Raw genomic sequence first — 16,838 nt, 5'->3', positions numbered from 1 at the left:
AGGAGAGACACACTATGAGCATAGACACTATGAGGAGAGACACTATGAGGAGAGACACTCTATGAGCATAGACACTCTATGAGCATAGACACTATGAGGAGAGACACTATGAGGAGAGACACTCTATGAGCATAGACACTATGAGGAGAGACACTATGAGGAGAGACACTCTATGAGCATAGACACTCTATGAGCATAGACACTATGAGGAGAGACACTATGAGGAGAGACACACTATGAGCATAGACACTATGAGGAGAGACACTATGAGGAGAGACACACTATGAGCATAGACACTATGAGGAGAGACACTCTATGAGCATAGACACTATGAGGAGAGACACTATGAGCATTGACACTCTATGAGCATAGACACTATGAGCATTGACACTCTATGAGCATAGACACTATGAGGAGAGACACTCTATGAGCATTGACACTCACTCTCCCTCTGCTTGATTCGCTCTCTCTTCTCCCTCCCGCTCTCTCCCCTTCCCATCACCCTCCCTACAGTGGTCAAATCTGACAGGCAGTTCTCGTGGAAGCGGTGTTATCTGATTGCTTCAACAGGCAGTTCTCGTGGAAGCGGTGTTATCTGATTGCTTCAACAGGCAGTTCATGTGGAAGCGGTGTTATCTGATTGCTTCAACAGGCAGTTCACGGGGAAGCGGTGTTATCTGATTGCTTCAACAGGCAGTTCACGGGGAAGCGGTGTTATGTGATTGCTTCAACAGGCAGCTCATGTGGAAGCGGTGTTATCTGATTGCTTCAACAGGCAGCTCATGTGGAAGCGGTGTTATCTGATTGCTTCAACAGGCAGCTCATGTGGAAGCGGTGTTATCTGATTGCTTCAACAGGCAGCTCATGTGGAAGCGGTGTTATCTGAGTGCTTCAACAGGCAGTTCTCGTGGAAGCGGTGTTATCTGAGTGCTTCAACAGGCAGTTCTCGTGGAAGCGGTGTTATCTGAGTGCTTCAACAGGCAGTTCTCGTGGAAGCGGTGTTATCTGATTGCTTCAACAGGCAGTTCACGGGGAAGCGGTGTTATCTGATTGCTTCAACAGGCAGCTCATGTGGAAGCGGTGTTATCTGATTGCTTCAACAGGCAGTTCACGGGGAAGCGGTGTTATCTGATTGCTTCAACAGGCAGCTCATGTGGAAGCGGTGTTATCTGATTGCTTCAACAGGCAGTTCACGGGGAAGCGGTGTTATCTGATTGCTTCAACAGGCAGCTCATGTGGAAGCGGTGTTATCTGATTGCTTCAACAGGCAGCTCATGTGGAAGCGGTGTTATCTGATTGCTTCAACAGGCAGCTCATGTGGAAGCGGTGTTATCTGATTGCTTCAACAGGCAGTTCTCGTGGAAGCGGTGTTATCTGATTGCTTCAACAGGCAGCTCATGTGGAAGCGGTGTTATCTGATTGCTTCAACAGGCAGTTCTCGTGGAAGCGGTGTTATCTGATTGCTTCAACAGGCAGTTCTCGTGGAAGCGGTGTTATCTGATTGCTTCAACAGGCAGTTCTCGTGGAAGCGGTGTTATCTGATTGCTTCAACAGGCAGTTCTCGTGGAAGCGGTGTTATCTGATTGCTTCAACAGGCAGTTCTCGTGGAAGCGGTGTTATCTGAGTGCTTCAACAGGCAGTTCTCGTGGAAGCGGTGTTATCTGATTGCTTCAACAGGCAGTTCACGGGGAAGCGGTGTTATCTGATTGCTTCAACAGGCAGCTCATGTGGAAGCGGTGTTATCTGATTGCTTCAACAGGCAGTTCTCGTGGAAGCGGTGTTATCTGATTGCTTCAACAGGCAGTTCTCGTGGAAGCGGTGTTATCTGATTGCTTCAACAGGCAGTTCATGTGGAAGCGGTGTTATCTGATTGCTTCAACAGGCAGTTCATGTGGAAGCGGTGTTATCTGATTGCTTCAACAGGCAGTTCATGTGGAAGCGGTGTTATCTGATTGCTTCAACAGGCAGTTCATGTGGAAGCGGTGTTATCTGATTGCTTCAACAGGCAGTTCATGTGGAAGCGGTGTTATCTGATTGCTTCAACAGGCAGTTCATGTGGAAGCGGTGTTATCTGATTGCTTCAACAGGCAGTTCTCGTGGAAGCGGTGTTATCTGATTGCTTCAACAGGCAGTTCTCGTGGAAGCGGTGTTATCTGATTGCTTCAACAGGCAGTTCATGTGGAAGCGGTGTTATCTGATTGCTTCAACAGGCAGTTCATGTGGAAGCGGTGTTATCTGATTGCTTCAACAGGCAGTTCTCGTGGAAGCGGTGTTATCTGATTGCTTCAACAGGCAGTTCATGTGGAAGCGGTGTTATCTGATTGCTTCAACAGGCAGTTCATGTGGAAGCGGTGTTATCTGATTGCTTCAACAGGCAGTTCACGGGGAAGCGGTGTTATCTGGTTGCTTCAACAGGCAGTTCACGGGGAAGCGGTGTTATCTGATTGCTTCAACAGGCAGTTCACGGGGAAGCGGTGTTATCTGATTGCTTCAACAGGCAGATCATGTGGAAGTGGTGTTATCTGATTGCTTCAACAGGCAGTTCTCGGGGAAGCGGTGTTATCTGATTGCTTCAACAGGCAGTTCACGGGGAAGCGGTGTTATCTGATTGCTTCAACAGGCAGTTCTCGTGGAAGCGGTGTTATCTGATTGCTTCAACAGGCAGTTCTCGGGGAAGCGGTGTTATCTGATTGCTTCAACAGGCAGTTCACGGGGAAGCGGTGTTATCTGATTGCTTCAACAGGCAGTTCTCGTGGAAGCGGTGTTATCTGATTGCTTCAACAGGCAGTTCACGGGGAAGCGGTGTTATCTGATTGCTTCAACAGGCAGTTCACGGGGAAGCGGTGTTATCTGATTGCTTCAACAGGCAGTTCACGGGGAAGCGGTGTTATCTGATTGCTTCAACAGGCAGTTCTCGTGGAAGCGGTGTTATCTGATTGCTTCAACAGGCAGTTCATGTGGAAGCGGTGTTATCTGATTGCTTCAACAGGCAGTTCATGTGGAAGCGGTGTTATCTGATTGCTTCAACAGGCAGTTCATGTGGAAGCGGTGTTATCTGATTGCTTCAACAGGCAGTTCACGGGGAAGCGGTGTTATCTGATTGCTTCAACAGGCAGTTCACGGGGAAGCGGTGTTATCTGATTGCTTCAACAGGCAGTTCACGGGGAAGCGGTGTTATCTGATTGCTTCAACAGGCAGATCATGTGGAAGTGGTGTTATCTGATTGCTTCAACAGGCAGTTCTCGGGGAAGCGGTGTTATCTGATTGCTTCAACAGGCAGTTCACGGGGAAGCGGTGTTATCTGATTGCTTCAACAGGCAGTTCTCGTGGAAGCGGTGTTATCTGATTGCTTCAACAGGCAGTTCTCGGGGTAGCGGTGTTATCTGATTGCTTCAACAGGCAGTTCACGGGGAAGCGGTGTTATCTGATTGCTTCAACAGGCAGTTCTCGTGGAAGCGGTGTTATCTGATTGCTTCAACAGGCAGTTCACGGGGAAGCGGTGTTATCTGATTGCTTCAACAGGCAGTTCACGGGGAAGCGGTGTTATCTGATTGCTTCAACAGGCAGTTCACGGGGAAGCGGTGTTATCTGATTGCTTCAACAGGCAGTTCTCGTGGAAGCGGTGTTATCTGATTGCTTCAACAGGCAGTTCACGGGGAAGCGGTGTTATCTGATTGCTTCAACAGGCAGTTCACGGGGAAGCGGTGTTATCTGATTGCTTCAACAGGCAGTTCACGGGGAAGCGGTGTTATCTGATTGCTTCAACAGGCAGTTCACGGGGAAGCGGTGTTATCTGATTGCTTCAACAGGCAGTTCACGGGGAAGCGGTGTTATCTGATTGCTTCAACAGGCAGTTCACGGGGAAGCGGTGTTATCTGATTGCTTCAACAGGCAGTTCTCGTGGAAGCGGTGTTATCTGATTGCTTCAACAGGCAGTTCTCGTGGAAGCGGTGTTATCTGATTGCTTTAACAGGCAGTTCTCGTGGAAGCGGTGTTATCTGATTGCTTCAACAGGCAGTTCTCGTGGAAGCGGTGTTATCTGATTGCTTCAACAGGCAGTTCATGTGGAAGCGGTGTTATCTGATTGCTTCAACAGGCAGTTCATGTGGAAGCGGTGTTATCTGATTGCTTCAACAGGCAGTTCATGTGGAAGCGGTGTTATCTGATTGCTTCGACAGCGACTGCCAGTCACGAACAAACGAACAAGACCTCACAACCAACAAATCACGAGTGGAAACTTCCCCACACCCTCCCGCCGAACTTCTTAAAAATAAAACAACCCCTCCCAAAAAAACAACAACAACAACAAACAAACAAACTAGACTGCTACTACTACTACTAGTTTCAGTTTCTTAACTGGGCGTCAATGCCTTCGGACAAATCCATATACGCTACACATCTGCTGGGCAGAAAGGGCGGGAGCGGGAATGGAACACAGACCCTCACGTACACTGTGTTGGTAGACAAGCGTCTTAACCATTCTGCCACCTTCCTCCTGATATATATATATATATATATATATATATATATATATATATATATATATATCAAGACAAATATGAAACGGACTAAAATGGACTGTAAAAAATTAGAGAGATAAACGAAATAAGGAAATATAATGGACTGAAAAAGAGAGTAAAACAGACAACAATACAATCAAACAGAACAAACTAAAACAGACAACAATACAATAACACAGAACAGACTAAAATACAATAAAACTGAAAACAGACACGGCAACGCTGGTAGAGCAACAACTAGCAAAGTAAATCAGCCTACACTGAAATAAGACATAATCAATGGAGAAAAGTGAATCAAACCAAACTACAGTCAAAGAAAATACAGGGTGCACAACCCAAGCCACAAGAACGGACAGAACTACCCACAACAGCGCAGCACGCGAAGAAATGCCCCCGTGTTTGTCTCCCACTCACGGATACGAAACGTCCACAAAATGTCCTGGAAGGCCTGCTTCGACATCTTACTGAAAGGAAATGGACTCCACAGGAGCTGCACTTCGGGTTTTCAAACAAAAGTGTTCGTTTCCTGAAAAACGGGCACGTGATTCCCGTATGCAATGAAAATCTGCGCACGACAGAACAACTGGAGTGTCTTTCCCCTCGGCAAAACGAAGCTAACCGCGGGGTTCTGTATTTGCTTGTAGAAAAACATCGAGTTTCTCATTTTCTGAAACAGTTCAAGGTTAATCTGTCAAGCAGTTGAGAAAATATCCAGCGCGCCGATACGGAAAATTTTCAATGCACGTTTTTTTGTTTGTTTGTTTTTTGTTGTTGTTGTTGTTGTTGCTGTGAAGTTCCCAGTAATACCCAGTGCACTGACCACGCGTTCTCGCCAAGTTCTCGGCAAGGTCAGAAGCACCGAACACAGGTTTTGTCGCCTGGGTCGCAGTAGGTTCAAATGCACCGAAAACAAAGTTTAGTTGCGAGGTTCTCGGTGCGTTCCGATGCAGTGAAAACACGCTGGCATCACACCCTGCAGTTGTCAGACCTCACAGACCTCGCCCAGAGATAAAGGAGATTATCCCCCCTGACACAATGCTTTTCCACTCCTATAAACAACATGGTAATATGTCTTTGTAAATATACACAGCACCAGGAATGGTCAGCAACAGATCATGCAGTTTTAGCTTTAATATGCTGCTGATGATTCTGATAATCATTACAGTTACCATCTTTAATCAACATCAATTTATCATCAGATCATCATAGTTTACATGACACGAAATGTCTTTTCCGTTTGCCTTTATTCCTCATTTTGCTTTTAAACGCTCTTTCTTTCTTTCTTTTTTCCCTCTTTCTTTTGTTCTTCCGGAAATGTTATGACAAGAAGCCAACATTCAAAGTGAATGCGATCCAGTGGCTGACCATTTTCAAGTAATACACTCATCTTTCCACACCAACCAAAACCACACGTCATTTGTAAAACATTATATGCACACGGTTTATAATTGAGATACACATGCATGGCATTCATACAAGTGAACCTGTTCTGCAAGCAAAACATCACATACTTTGTGACTACTTTTGGATATGATCGATACAGATTTCTAAAGTGTACAAAGACTGGCAGTGTCAGAAGCTGCATAACGATAGAATATCATGCACCGTGCTCATACACATCGATAACTTTTACATCATGCGAGCGTATGTCACAAAGCTCACGCTATGTGCTTTCTGTGATTTGACATTTTCAAGCACGTGTGAAAACATGTTATGTCATCACTAACCCACTCTTTCTGTGATGTACCAAAAACGAGCATACACACAGATGGGCATAGACACAGGTACACTTGAATGACAATGCACAAAACATTCTTCCTCCCACCCTCTCTTTGCCACTCATTGTCTGTCGTCTTGTTTTATATCCAATCAAAATGTAATACTAAATAACAAACAAGCAAGAATCTCAGCACACCAACGATTTTTTTTCCACAGTATGTACTTTAGTGTGCACAAACAAATACATGCAAATGATCTTTTTATCTTTTTCTCCCCTTTAACTCTACATCAAGGCAACACGAGGAAACAAGAACGTGCACTCACTAAAATGAACAAATCAAAACACTGTGTGTGTGTGTGTGTGTGTGTGTGTGAGAGAGAGAGAAGGGGGTCGGGGGATGAGGGGGAACAGAGAGAGAGGCTTGTTGCAGCATGCAGAAGCTGATTATTGTCTTGGAACAAACTCAGTGGTCCGTGTGTGGGTTTGCAGATCACGTAAATTACGAAGTGTTGTTGGAGTGACAATGTTTTCCGGTTATCTCAGCCTGCGATTCATCAGGGTTCTCAATACGTATTTTATAGTGTGTGTGTGTGTGTGTGTGTGTGTGTGTGTGTGTCTGTATGTTTGTGTATGTGTGTGTGTGAGTTGCGTGCGTTGCGCGCGCGCGCGCGTGTGTGTGCGTTGCGTGTATGTTGCGCCCACGAGCGAGCGCAAGTGTGTACATGTGTTCTTGCGTTATGTGCGAGCATGCGTCCGTGTGTTTGTATCCATATCATCACCATCACCATCATCACCATCACCATCATCATCATCATCACCATCACCACCATCATCATCATCATCACCATCATCATCACCACCACCATCATCATCATCATCATCATCACCACCATCATCATCACCATCACCACCATCATCATCATCACCATCACCACCATCATCATCATCACCATCACCACCATCATCATCATCACCATCACCACCATCATCATCACCACCATCACCACCAAGCCCCAGAACCAGGGACGGACGCACCGACCTGGGTAACCCTGCCGGAAGGTGTAGCGGCCGTAGGGGTCCCTGTATCCACGGGTGGCGGGTGAGCCCCCCTGGTGCACGGAGGCCGGGGACAGCGGTTGGGAGGACCTCTCGCTGATGGCCAGGGCCTCGCGCAGCTCCGGGGGGGCCTCCAGGATGTACAGCTCGGGGGCGTAGTGCTGTGGGGGGGGAGGGGAAGGGGGAGGTGAGGGGAGGTAAGTGTCAAGGGGTCAGGTGGGGACAGTAAAAAAACAAAAAAACAAAAAAAAACAAAAACAAAACGACACACACACACACATGCATGCGAGCATGAACGTGCGCGCACATACATGCACACACACACACACACACGCACGAAATAATTATATGCATGTTTCAAAGAACACGTCAGGTTATTCTATTACTTACACATCCTGTATTCTATTCTTGTCTGGTTAGTTGCGGTTTTGCCTTTCATTGTGTCAATGAAACCTTTATTCGTGGTGTTCGTGACAAACGGTTATGATTCTGACTGGGGTTTACCCGTTATTGTTGTGTACATAAACCTGTACTCGTGGTATTCAAGACAAATGAATATGATTCTGGTCCTGACCCTCTGGGAGAGAGAGAGAGAGAGAGAGAGAGACAGAGAGAGAGAGAGACATACACGGAGTCACACACACAGACACATAGACACACGCACTCTCTCTCTCTCTCTCTCTCTCTCACAAATCAGCCACCCCTACCACGTATTGGATATCATATAAACACGGATCCGTCCGCATGCTTTTACACCTCCGTGAAACTGAAATCTTCACTGATGTGACAGGTAGTAGTCATCCCTACCTCTATCTCTATTTCACTGATGTGACAGATAGTGGTCATCCCTACCTCTATCTCTATTTCATTGATGTGACAGGTAGTGGTCATCCCTACCTCTATTTCACTGATGTGACAGGTAGTGGTCATCCCTACCTCTATCTCTATTTCACTGATGTGACAGACAGTGGTCATCCCAACATCTTTCTCTATTTCACTGATGTGACTGAGGTAGTGGTCATCCCAACTTCTATCTCTATTTCACTGATGTGACTGAGGTAGTGGTCATCCCAACTTCTATCTCTGTTTCACGGTGTGTACCAAATGAAGGAGTATTGGCGTCACACTGTTCCATCATCCTCACTCACCTTGGGCGGCAAGAAGTGCTTGGCGGTCCACTCATACTCCTGCCGAGGCTTCACCTGAAAACAACAACAGAGAAGAACAAAATCAGCAAGGCGGACAATGAGGATTATATTCGGAAACTAAGCAATATAGGAAGTCATTCGTGACATTATTGGTATCAACATCGTGTAGCTTATTGATCCGAGAACTACCCCCATCCGTCCACGCTCTGCCCCCTCTCCATAACAATTATATGGTCAGTAAAATACTGTCCCTCTCTCTCTCTCTCTTTCCTTCCTTCCTTCTCTCCTCCCTTCCCTATTTTCATTCATCCATGGTCAATAATAACATTCTCTCTCTCTCTCTCTCTCTCTCTCTCTCTCTGTGTGTGTCTCTCTCTCTCTCTCTCTTTCCTTCCTTCTCTCCTCCCTTCCCTATTTTCATTCATGCAAGATCAATAAAAAATATTGTCCCTCTCTTTCTCTTCCTCATTCCTTCTTTCCCTCTCTCTCTCGTTACGCACGCCCCCCCCCCCCTCCCCCGCCCCTCTATCGCTTTGTTCAAACCTCGATCATAAAAGAAGGGGGGTGGGGTGGGGGGGATAGTAGAGAAAACAATCCCAGCTTCCACTCAGCTGGAAAGAAGTCAACAGTTCTGGCTGAATTATTCACACAGCTCTACATGTTTCTGACGATTGCGTTGCGATTAGTTCCGTCCCCTTTCCCTTTCGTTTTGTTGTCTCCCCTCCCCCCCCTCCCCCCCACCCTCCACATCTCCATCACACATCGTGTGTGTCCCCCTTCCCCCACCCCCCTCCCTTCCTCCCCCTCCCCCACATCTCCATCACACATCGTGTGTGTTCCCCCTCCCTCCCATCCTCCCCCCTCCCCCACATCTCCATCACACATCGTGTGTGTTCCCCCTCCCTCCCTTCCTCCCCCCACCCTCCACATCTCCATCACACATCGTGTGTGTTCCCCCTCCCTCCCTTCCTCCCCCCACACTCCACATCTCCATCACACATCGTGTGTGTTCACGCTTCAGCTCGGCTCTTTGTTCTTCAGTCTTTGTCGGGCAGCGTGCCTGCATGTCTTCTTGTGTCTTCTGCCCCCGAGATGGAAAGACCCTGAATCAATCAACACGATGACTTGATTAAACCAGGATCGATGGGCGATTTTCGCTGTTGGCACGCAATCGCCGGCAGGACAGGGGAATGGGGGTGAGAGGTCCACATCTCTTTTGTAGGGGATTTTTTGTGTGTGCATGCTGTTCATGCATTTCTTGTTTTGAAATGAAAGGACAATGAGCCTGGGAAAAACAAACGATTGAACAACAACTGTTCAGTTCAGTTCAGTTACTCAAGGAGGCGTCACTGCGTTCGGACAAATCCATATACGCTACGCAACATCTGCTAAGCAGATGGCTGACCTGCAGTGTAACCCAACGCATTTATTCAGGTCTTCTTTTTAAATCTCTTTCTTTTCCCGCATTTAATTTTATTTCATCATCTATATGCTTACTTTTTATGTTACCCGTTTATTCATTTATATGTTCGTTTGTTTGTTTGTTTATTCATTGATTTAATGAAAAGCAATCAAGAGAAGTAACTCTCTCCATTTACAAAGTACACAACTTCAAGACTCAGTACTGCCGTCTGATGTTTGATGTGGTGAAATGACCACGCCTTTTCATGTGACCATGTGACGATCAGCACGAAGACAACAAACCAAGAGAAGAACGTGTGAAACTGGCGTTGCGTTGTTATGCGTGAGACACCAGACTGTCACTTGAAACGTTTACCTGTACTATACATAACATTGCAAGACATGAACACGCATATGTCATGAACGTTTCAGCATGCACCTTTTAGCTGATATGAATCAGGGTGCTGTGCTTGACGAAGAGATCGCAAGTTTCTTTCTCTCTTTTTTATGTTTTGCGTTGTTTTGTTTGTTTTTGTTTTGTTGTTGTTGTTGTTGTTGTCATTGTTGTTTTTTTCGATTGAGGACGGTTAAAATGGTGGAAGGAGAGGACTGGGCCCCGCCTTCCTATGCCATGCCCTAAACACAGTAGACATGATTTAATTGACCCTATGCCGTGCCCTAAACACAGCAGACATGATTTAATTGACCCTATGCCGTGCCCTAAACACAGTAGACATGATTTAATTGACCCTATGCCGTGCCCTAAACACAGTAGACATGATTTAATTGACCCTATGCCGTGCCCTAAACACAGTAGACATGATTTAATTGACCCTATGCCGTGCCCTAAACACAGCAGACATGATTTAATTGGCCCTATGCCATGGCCTGAACACAGTAGACATGATTTAATTGACCCTATGCCGTGCCCTAAACACAGTAGACATGATTTAATTGACCCTATGCCGTGCCCTAAACACAGTAGACATGATTTAATTGACCCTATGCCGTGCCCTAAACACAGTAGACATGATTTAATTGACCCTATGCCGTGCCCTAAACACAGTAGACATGATTTAATTGACCCTATGCCGTGCCCTAAACACAGTAGACATGATTTAATTGGCCCTATGCCATGGCCTGAACACAGTAGACATGATTTAATTGACCCTATGCCGTGCCCTAAACACAGTAGACATGATTTAATTGACCCTATGCCGTGCCCTAAACACAGTAGACATGATTTAATTGACCCTATGCCGTGCCCTAAACACAGTAGACATGATTTAATTGACCCTATGCCATGCCCTAAACACAGTAGACATGATTTAATTGACCCTATGCCATGCCCTAAACACAGTAGACATGATTTAATTGACCCTATGCCATGCCCTAAACACAGTAGACATGATTTAATTGACCCTATGCCATGCCCTAAACACAGTAGACATGATTTAATTGACCCTATGCCGTGCCCTAAACACAGTAGACATGATTTAATTGACCCTATGCCGTGCCCTAAACACAGTAGACATGATTTAATTGACCCTATGCCATGCCCTAAACACAGTAGACATGATTTAATTGACCCTATGCCATGCCCTAAACACAGTAGACATGATTTAATTGACCCTATGCCATGCCCTAAACACAGTAGACATGATTTAATTGACCCTATGCCGTGCCCTAAACACAGTAGACATGATTTAATTGACCCTATGCCGTGCCCTAAACACAGTAGACATGATTTAATTGACCCTATGCCGTGCCCTAAACACAGTAGACATGATTTAATTGACCCTATGCCATGCCCTAAACACAGTAGACATGATTTAATTGACCCTATGCCGTGCCCTAAACACAGTAGACATGATTTAATTGACCCTATGCCATGCCCTAAACACAGTAGACATGATTTAATTGACCCTATGCCGTGCCCTAAACACAGCAGACATGATTTAATGGGCCCTATGCCATGGCCTGAACACAGTAGACATGATTTAATTGACCCTATGCCATGCCCTAAAGACAGTGGATATGTTGACCCTATGCCATGCCCTAAACACAGTAGACATGATTTAATTGGCCCTATGCCATGCCCTAAACACAGTAGACATGATTTAATTGACCCTATGCCATGCCCTAAACACAGTAGACATGATTTAATTGGCCCTATGCCGTGCCCTAAACACAGTAGACATGATTTAATTGACCCTATGCCGTGCCCTAAACACAGTAGACATGATTTAATTGACCCTATGCCGTGCCCTAAACACAGTAGACATGATTTAATTGACCCTATGCCGTGCCCTAAACACAGTAGACATGATTTAATTGACCCTATGCCATGCCCTAAACACAGTAGACATGATTTAATTGACCCTATGCCATGCCCTAAACACAGTAGACATGATTTAATTGACCCTATGCCATGCCCTAAACACAGTAGACATGATTTAATTGACCCTATGCCGTGCCCTAAACACAGTAGACATGATTTAATTGACCCTATGCCGTGCCCTAAACACAGTAGACATGATTTAATTGACCCTATGCCATGCCCTAAACACAGTAGACATGATTTAATTGACCCTATGCCATGCCCTAAACACAGTAGACATGATTTAATTGACCCTATGCCGTGCCCTAAACACAGTAGACATGATTTAATTGACCCTATGCCGTGCCCTAAACACAGTAGACATGATTTAATTGACCCTATGCCGTGCCCTAAACACAGTAGACATGATTTAATTGACCCTATGCCATGCCCTAAACACAGTAGACATGATTTAATTGACCCTATGCCGTGCCCTAAACACAGTAGACATGATTTAATTGACCCTATGCCGTGCCCTAAACACAGCAGACATGATTTAATGGGCCCTATGCCATGGCCTGAACACAGTAGACATGATTTAATTGACCCTATGCCATGCCCTAAAGACAGTGGATATGTTGACCCTATGCCATGCCCTAAACACAGTAGACATGATTTAATTGGCCCTATGCCATGCCCTAAACACAGTAGACATGATTTAATTGACCCTATGCCATGCCCTAAACACAGTAGACATGATTTAATTGGCCCTATGCCGAGCCCGAAACGCAGTGGATATGATTTAATTGGCCATATGCCGAGCCCTAAAGACAGTGGATATGATTTAATTGGCCCTATGCCAAGCCCTAGACACAGTGGACATGATTTAATTGACCCTATGCAGAGCCCTAGACACAGTGGACATGATTTAATTGACCCTATGCCCAGCCCTGGACACAATGGATATGATTTAACTGGGCCTATGCCGAACCCTGGACACAGTGGACATGATTTAATTTGCCCTATGCCCAGCCCTGGACACAATGGACATGATTTTACTGGCCCGGTGACCGTAAAAGGTATGAGATCTCAATTTGTTTTGTTTTTTTGTTTTTCTTTTAAACAGACGGCTGCGCACGCACGCTGTGAGTATGAGGGGAGAGGAGGACCAGGGAAGGGTGTGTTGTGTGTGGGGAGGATGGGCGGGAGGGGGGTGGGGGAATAAAGGACCGTCAGGTCATTTCTGCAACGACTATCAATCATGGCCGTGACGTACAGTTCCAGCCCAGCAGACCTGCTGGCACGGGATCAAGAGCGGCAGTTTTGTTAAGGCCACCCCCCTCCAGCACAGCTCCACAGCTGTCGCTCTGTCAAAGACCAGGTTTGTAAAGATGGTATTCTTCTTCCCTACACCTGACTGCCTGACCCCACTGGGGGAAGATACAGTGGTGTGGTGAGCAACCCTTCACAGCTGGCCTTTTATCTCATATAGCACTTCCAAGGTTGTGTCGTGTTACGAGTTTTTTTTTAAGGGGGTGGGTGGCGGGTGGGGGTGGGGGTGGGGGAGGAGGTTGTGTAGAGGGGGTGGGGGGTGGGGGCGAGCGAGAGAGGGGGGGGGGGAGAATGGAGAGGGTGAGGGGTACGGGACTGTGCCTTATTTGTCAATATGTGTGTGTGTGTGTGTGTGTGTGTGTGTGTGTGTGAGAGAGAGAGAGAGAGAGAGAGAGAGACAGATATATGTATATATATGTATATATATATAGAGAGAGAAAGGGAGGGTGGAGAGGGAGAGAAAGAGAGTGAGACAGACAGACAGACAGACAGACAGAGAGCAAGTGCTTGCTTCAAGGCGAACTCGCACTTCACCACTTTCGCCTATCATTGTCTCATATGTCAGTGTCCGAACGCAGAAGCATAAACATACGTGTAAATATGTGCACACACTTACACGCGCGTGCTTGTATGCGCGAAACATCTGAGACATTCCACCCAGACAACCGAAGGATTAGTTCAGTGTTTGTGATCAGTGTTATCTCTGCCGCTGTGCAGATTATGGGAAAGCTGCCCGCAGTCCCCAGAGAGAGAGAGAGAGAGGGAGACAGAGACAGTGACAGCACTGCACAAAGGACCAGAATCGCCGGATCGATACCCGCCAGTCAAACATCCACCTCTGTCTGAGCTCCAAAACATCTGGCTTAACTATGATTACTGGGGCCGCCGTTGTGTATACGCAGCCACGGACGTCGGCCTACAAACCCCTGCTATCTACCTTAAACATAAACTCCCTGACAACAACAACCCACAACAAACCCCTGCAATCTACCTTAAATATAAACTCCCTGACAACAACAACCCACAACAAACCCCTGCTATCTACCTTAGACACTCCCTGACAACAACAACCCACAACAAACCCCTGCTATCTACCTTAAACAGACACTCCCTGACAACAACAACCCACAACAACCCCCTGCTATCTACCTTAAACAGACACTCCCTGACAACAACAACCCACAACAAACCCCTGCTATCTACCTTAAACAGACACTCCCTGACAACAAGAACCTACAACAAACCCCTGCTATCTACCTTAAACAGACACTCCCTGACAACAACAACCCACAACAAACCCCTGCTATCTACCTTAAACAGACACTCCCTGACAACAACAACCCACAACAAACCCTGCTATCTACCTTAAACAGACACTCCCTGACAACAACAACCCACAACAAACACCTGCTATCTACCTTAAACAGACACTCCCTGACAACAACCCACAACAACCCCCTGCTATCTACCTTAAACAGACACTCCCTGACAACAACAACCCACAACAAACCCCTGCTATCTTCCTTAAACAGACACTCCCTGACAACAACAACCCACAACAAACCCCTGCTATCTACCTTAAACAGACACTCCCTGACAACAACAACCCACAACAAACCCCTGCTATCTACCTTAAACAGACACTCCCTGACAACAACCCACAACAAACCCCTGCTATCTACCTTAAACAGACACTCCCTGACAACAACAACCCACAACAAACCCCTGCTATCTACCTTAAACAGACACTCCCTGACAACAACAACCCACAACAAACCCCTGCTATCTACCTTAAACAGACACTCCCTGACAACAACAACCCACAACAACCCCCTGCTATCTACCTTAAACAGACACTCCCTGACAACAACAACCCACAACAAACCCCTGCCATCTACCTTAAACAGACACTCCCTGACAACAACAACCCACAACAAACCCTGCTATCTACCTTAAACAGACACTCCCTGACAACAACAACCCACAACAAACCCCTGCTATCTACCTTAAACAGACACTCCCTGACAACAACAACCCACAACAAACCCTGCTATCTACCTTAAACAGACACTCCCTGACAACAACAACCCACAACAAACCCCTGCTATCTACCTTAAACAGACACTCCCTGACAACAACAACCTACAACAAAAGTAAAGTGAAAGATCAAACTGCACAGCAATAATGCCGGTTCAATGATAATACTGTCATACTCTGCACAGCAATAATCCGGTTCAATGATAATACTGTCATACTTGAAGTGGAGATTCACCTGTATGTGTATGTACACGCGTGTCTGTATCTGTTCTGTGTAGGTATGTTTGTGCATTTAAATTATGACTGTGTATTTGGTGTATTATGCCTTACTATATTACTAATTAGTGGGAATGTGTGTTGATAGATATGTTTTCTTCCATCCGTTTTATTCAAGTCATATTCCCCCCACCCCCCACCCCAGACGTGTTCCTTGGTTCTCGCCCTTTCTCCCAAGTGTGACTGGAAAATCAAACTGAGCGTCTGGGTCATTCAGGTGAGACGACATAGCGAGGTCCTGTGTGCTGCACGCACTTGGCGCACTGAAAATGAGCCCCTGGCAACAAAGGTGTTGGCCTCTGGCAATGTTCTGTGGAAGACATTCACTCTGACAGGCTCACAAACACATACAGGCATCCGTTCAACGTCTGACGAAGCGTGCTGCATTTTGCTGCTGGGGTGAAGTATATATGGCTGTGTCCCAACGCACTAAGGCCTCCCTGAAAAAACTGAAACTGAAACTGTACGCTTTGACTCCTTCAAACTGAAACTGTACGCTTTGACTCCTTCAAACTGAAACTGTAGGCTTTGACTCCTTCAAACTCAAACTAGTGGACCTGGAACAGAAGGTACCCCTTTGAACAACAAAACGTGTTCAAAGACTGATAGTTGGCGGGTTTAACGAATTCATATATGTATGTATGTATGTATGTATGTGTGTGTGTGTGTGTGTGTGTGTGTGTGTGTGTGTGTGTGTGTGTGTGTGTGTGTGTGTGTGTATTACACTCCTGTCACTTGTAGTGTGTGTTGTTTGTTGTTGTTGTTTTAAAACCAATGTCTTCCAAACACAGGTCTCACCAATGAGAGTGGTTCGGACCCATTAAGGGAAAAATGAATTAGCTCAGACTGAGAATGAATACAATATTTACTCTCGGGATCAGGCAATCGAATATAACCCATCTTTTCAGTCAAACGCAACAAGGACCAAGGAAAACCCCGATATTTTGTACACAGAATACGGCTCAGAGAAAAAGCATAAAAAAACAAGAATACAAAATAAGAAAAAAAAGGTAGACCTAGGTCCATCA

The 16,838-nt window shown here is 46.0% G+C and overlaps 1 protein-coding gene across 4 annotated transcripts in view; it reads right to left on the bottom strand.

Moving 5' to 3' along the window:
• The window catches only part of LOC143294738 (uncharacterized), a 132,264-nt gene that overhangs the window by 49,363 nt on the left and 66,063 nt on the right, over positions 1-16,838 (bottom strand). For all 4 annotated transcript variants that reach the window (XM_076606195.1, XM_076606193.1, XM_076606196.1 and 1 more), the window contains exons 4-5: positions 8,445-8,498; positions 7,280-7,457 (exon numbers count right to left, since the gene is read on the bottom strand). In XM_076606195.1, coding sequence (XP_076462310.1) covers positions 7,280-7,457; positions 8,445-8,498 — 232 coding nt within the window. The remainder of the gene's footprint in view (positions 1-7,279; positions 7,458-8,444; positions 8,499-16,838) is intronic.

Source organism: Babylonia areolata, chromosome 20 (assembly GCF_041734735.1).
Source record: "Babylonia areolata isolate BAREFJ2019XMU chromosome 20, ASM4173473v1, whole genome shotgun sequence".
Classification (NCBI taxonomy): Eukaryota; Metazoa; Mollusca; class Gastropoda; order Neogastropoda; family Buccinidae; genus Babylonia; species Babylonia areolata.
This window is presented reverse-complemented; position numbering and strand designations above follow the sequence as displayed.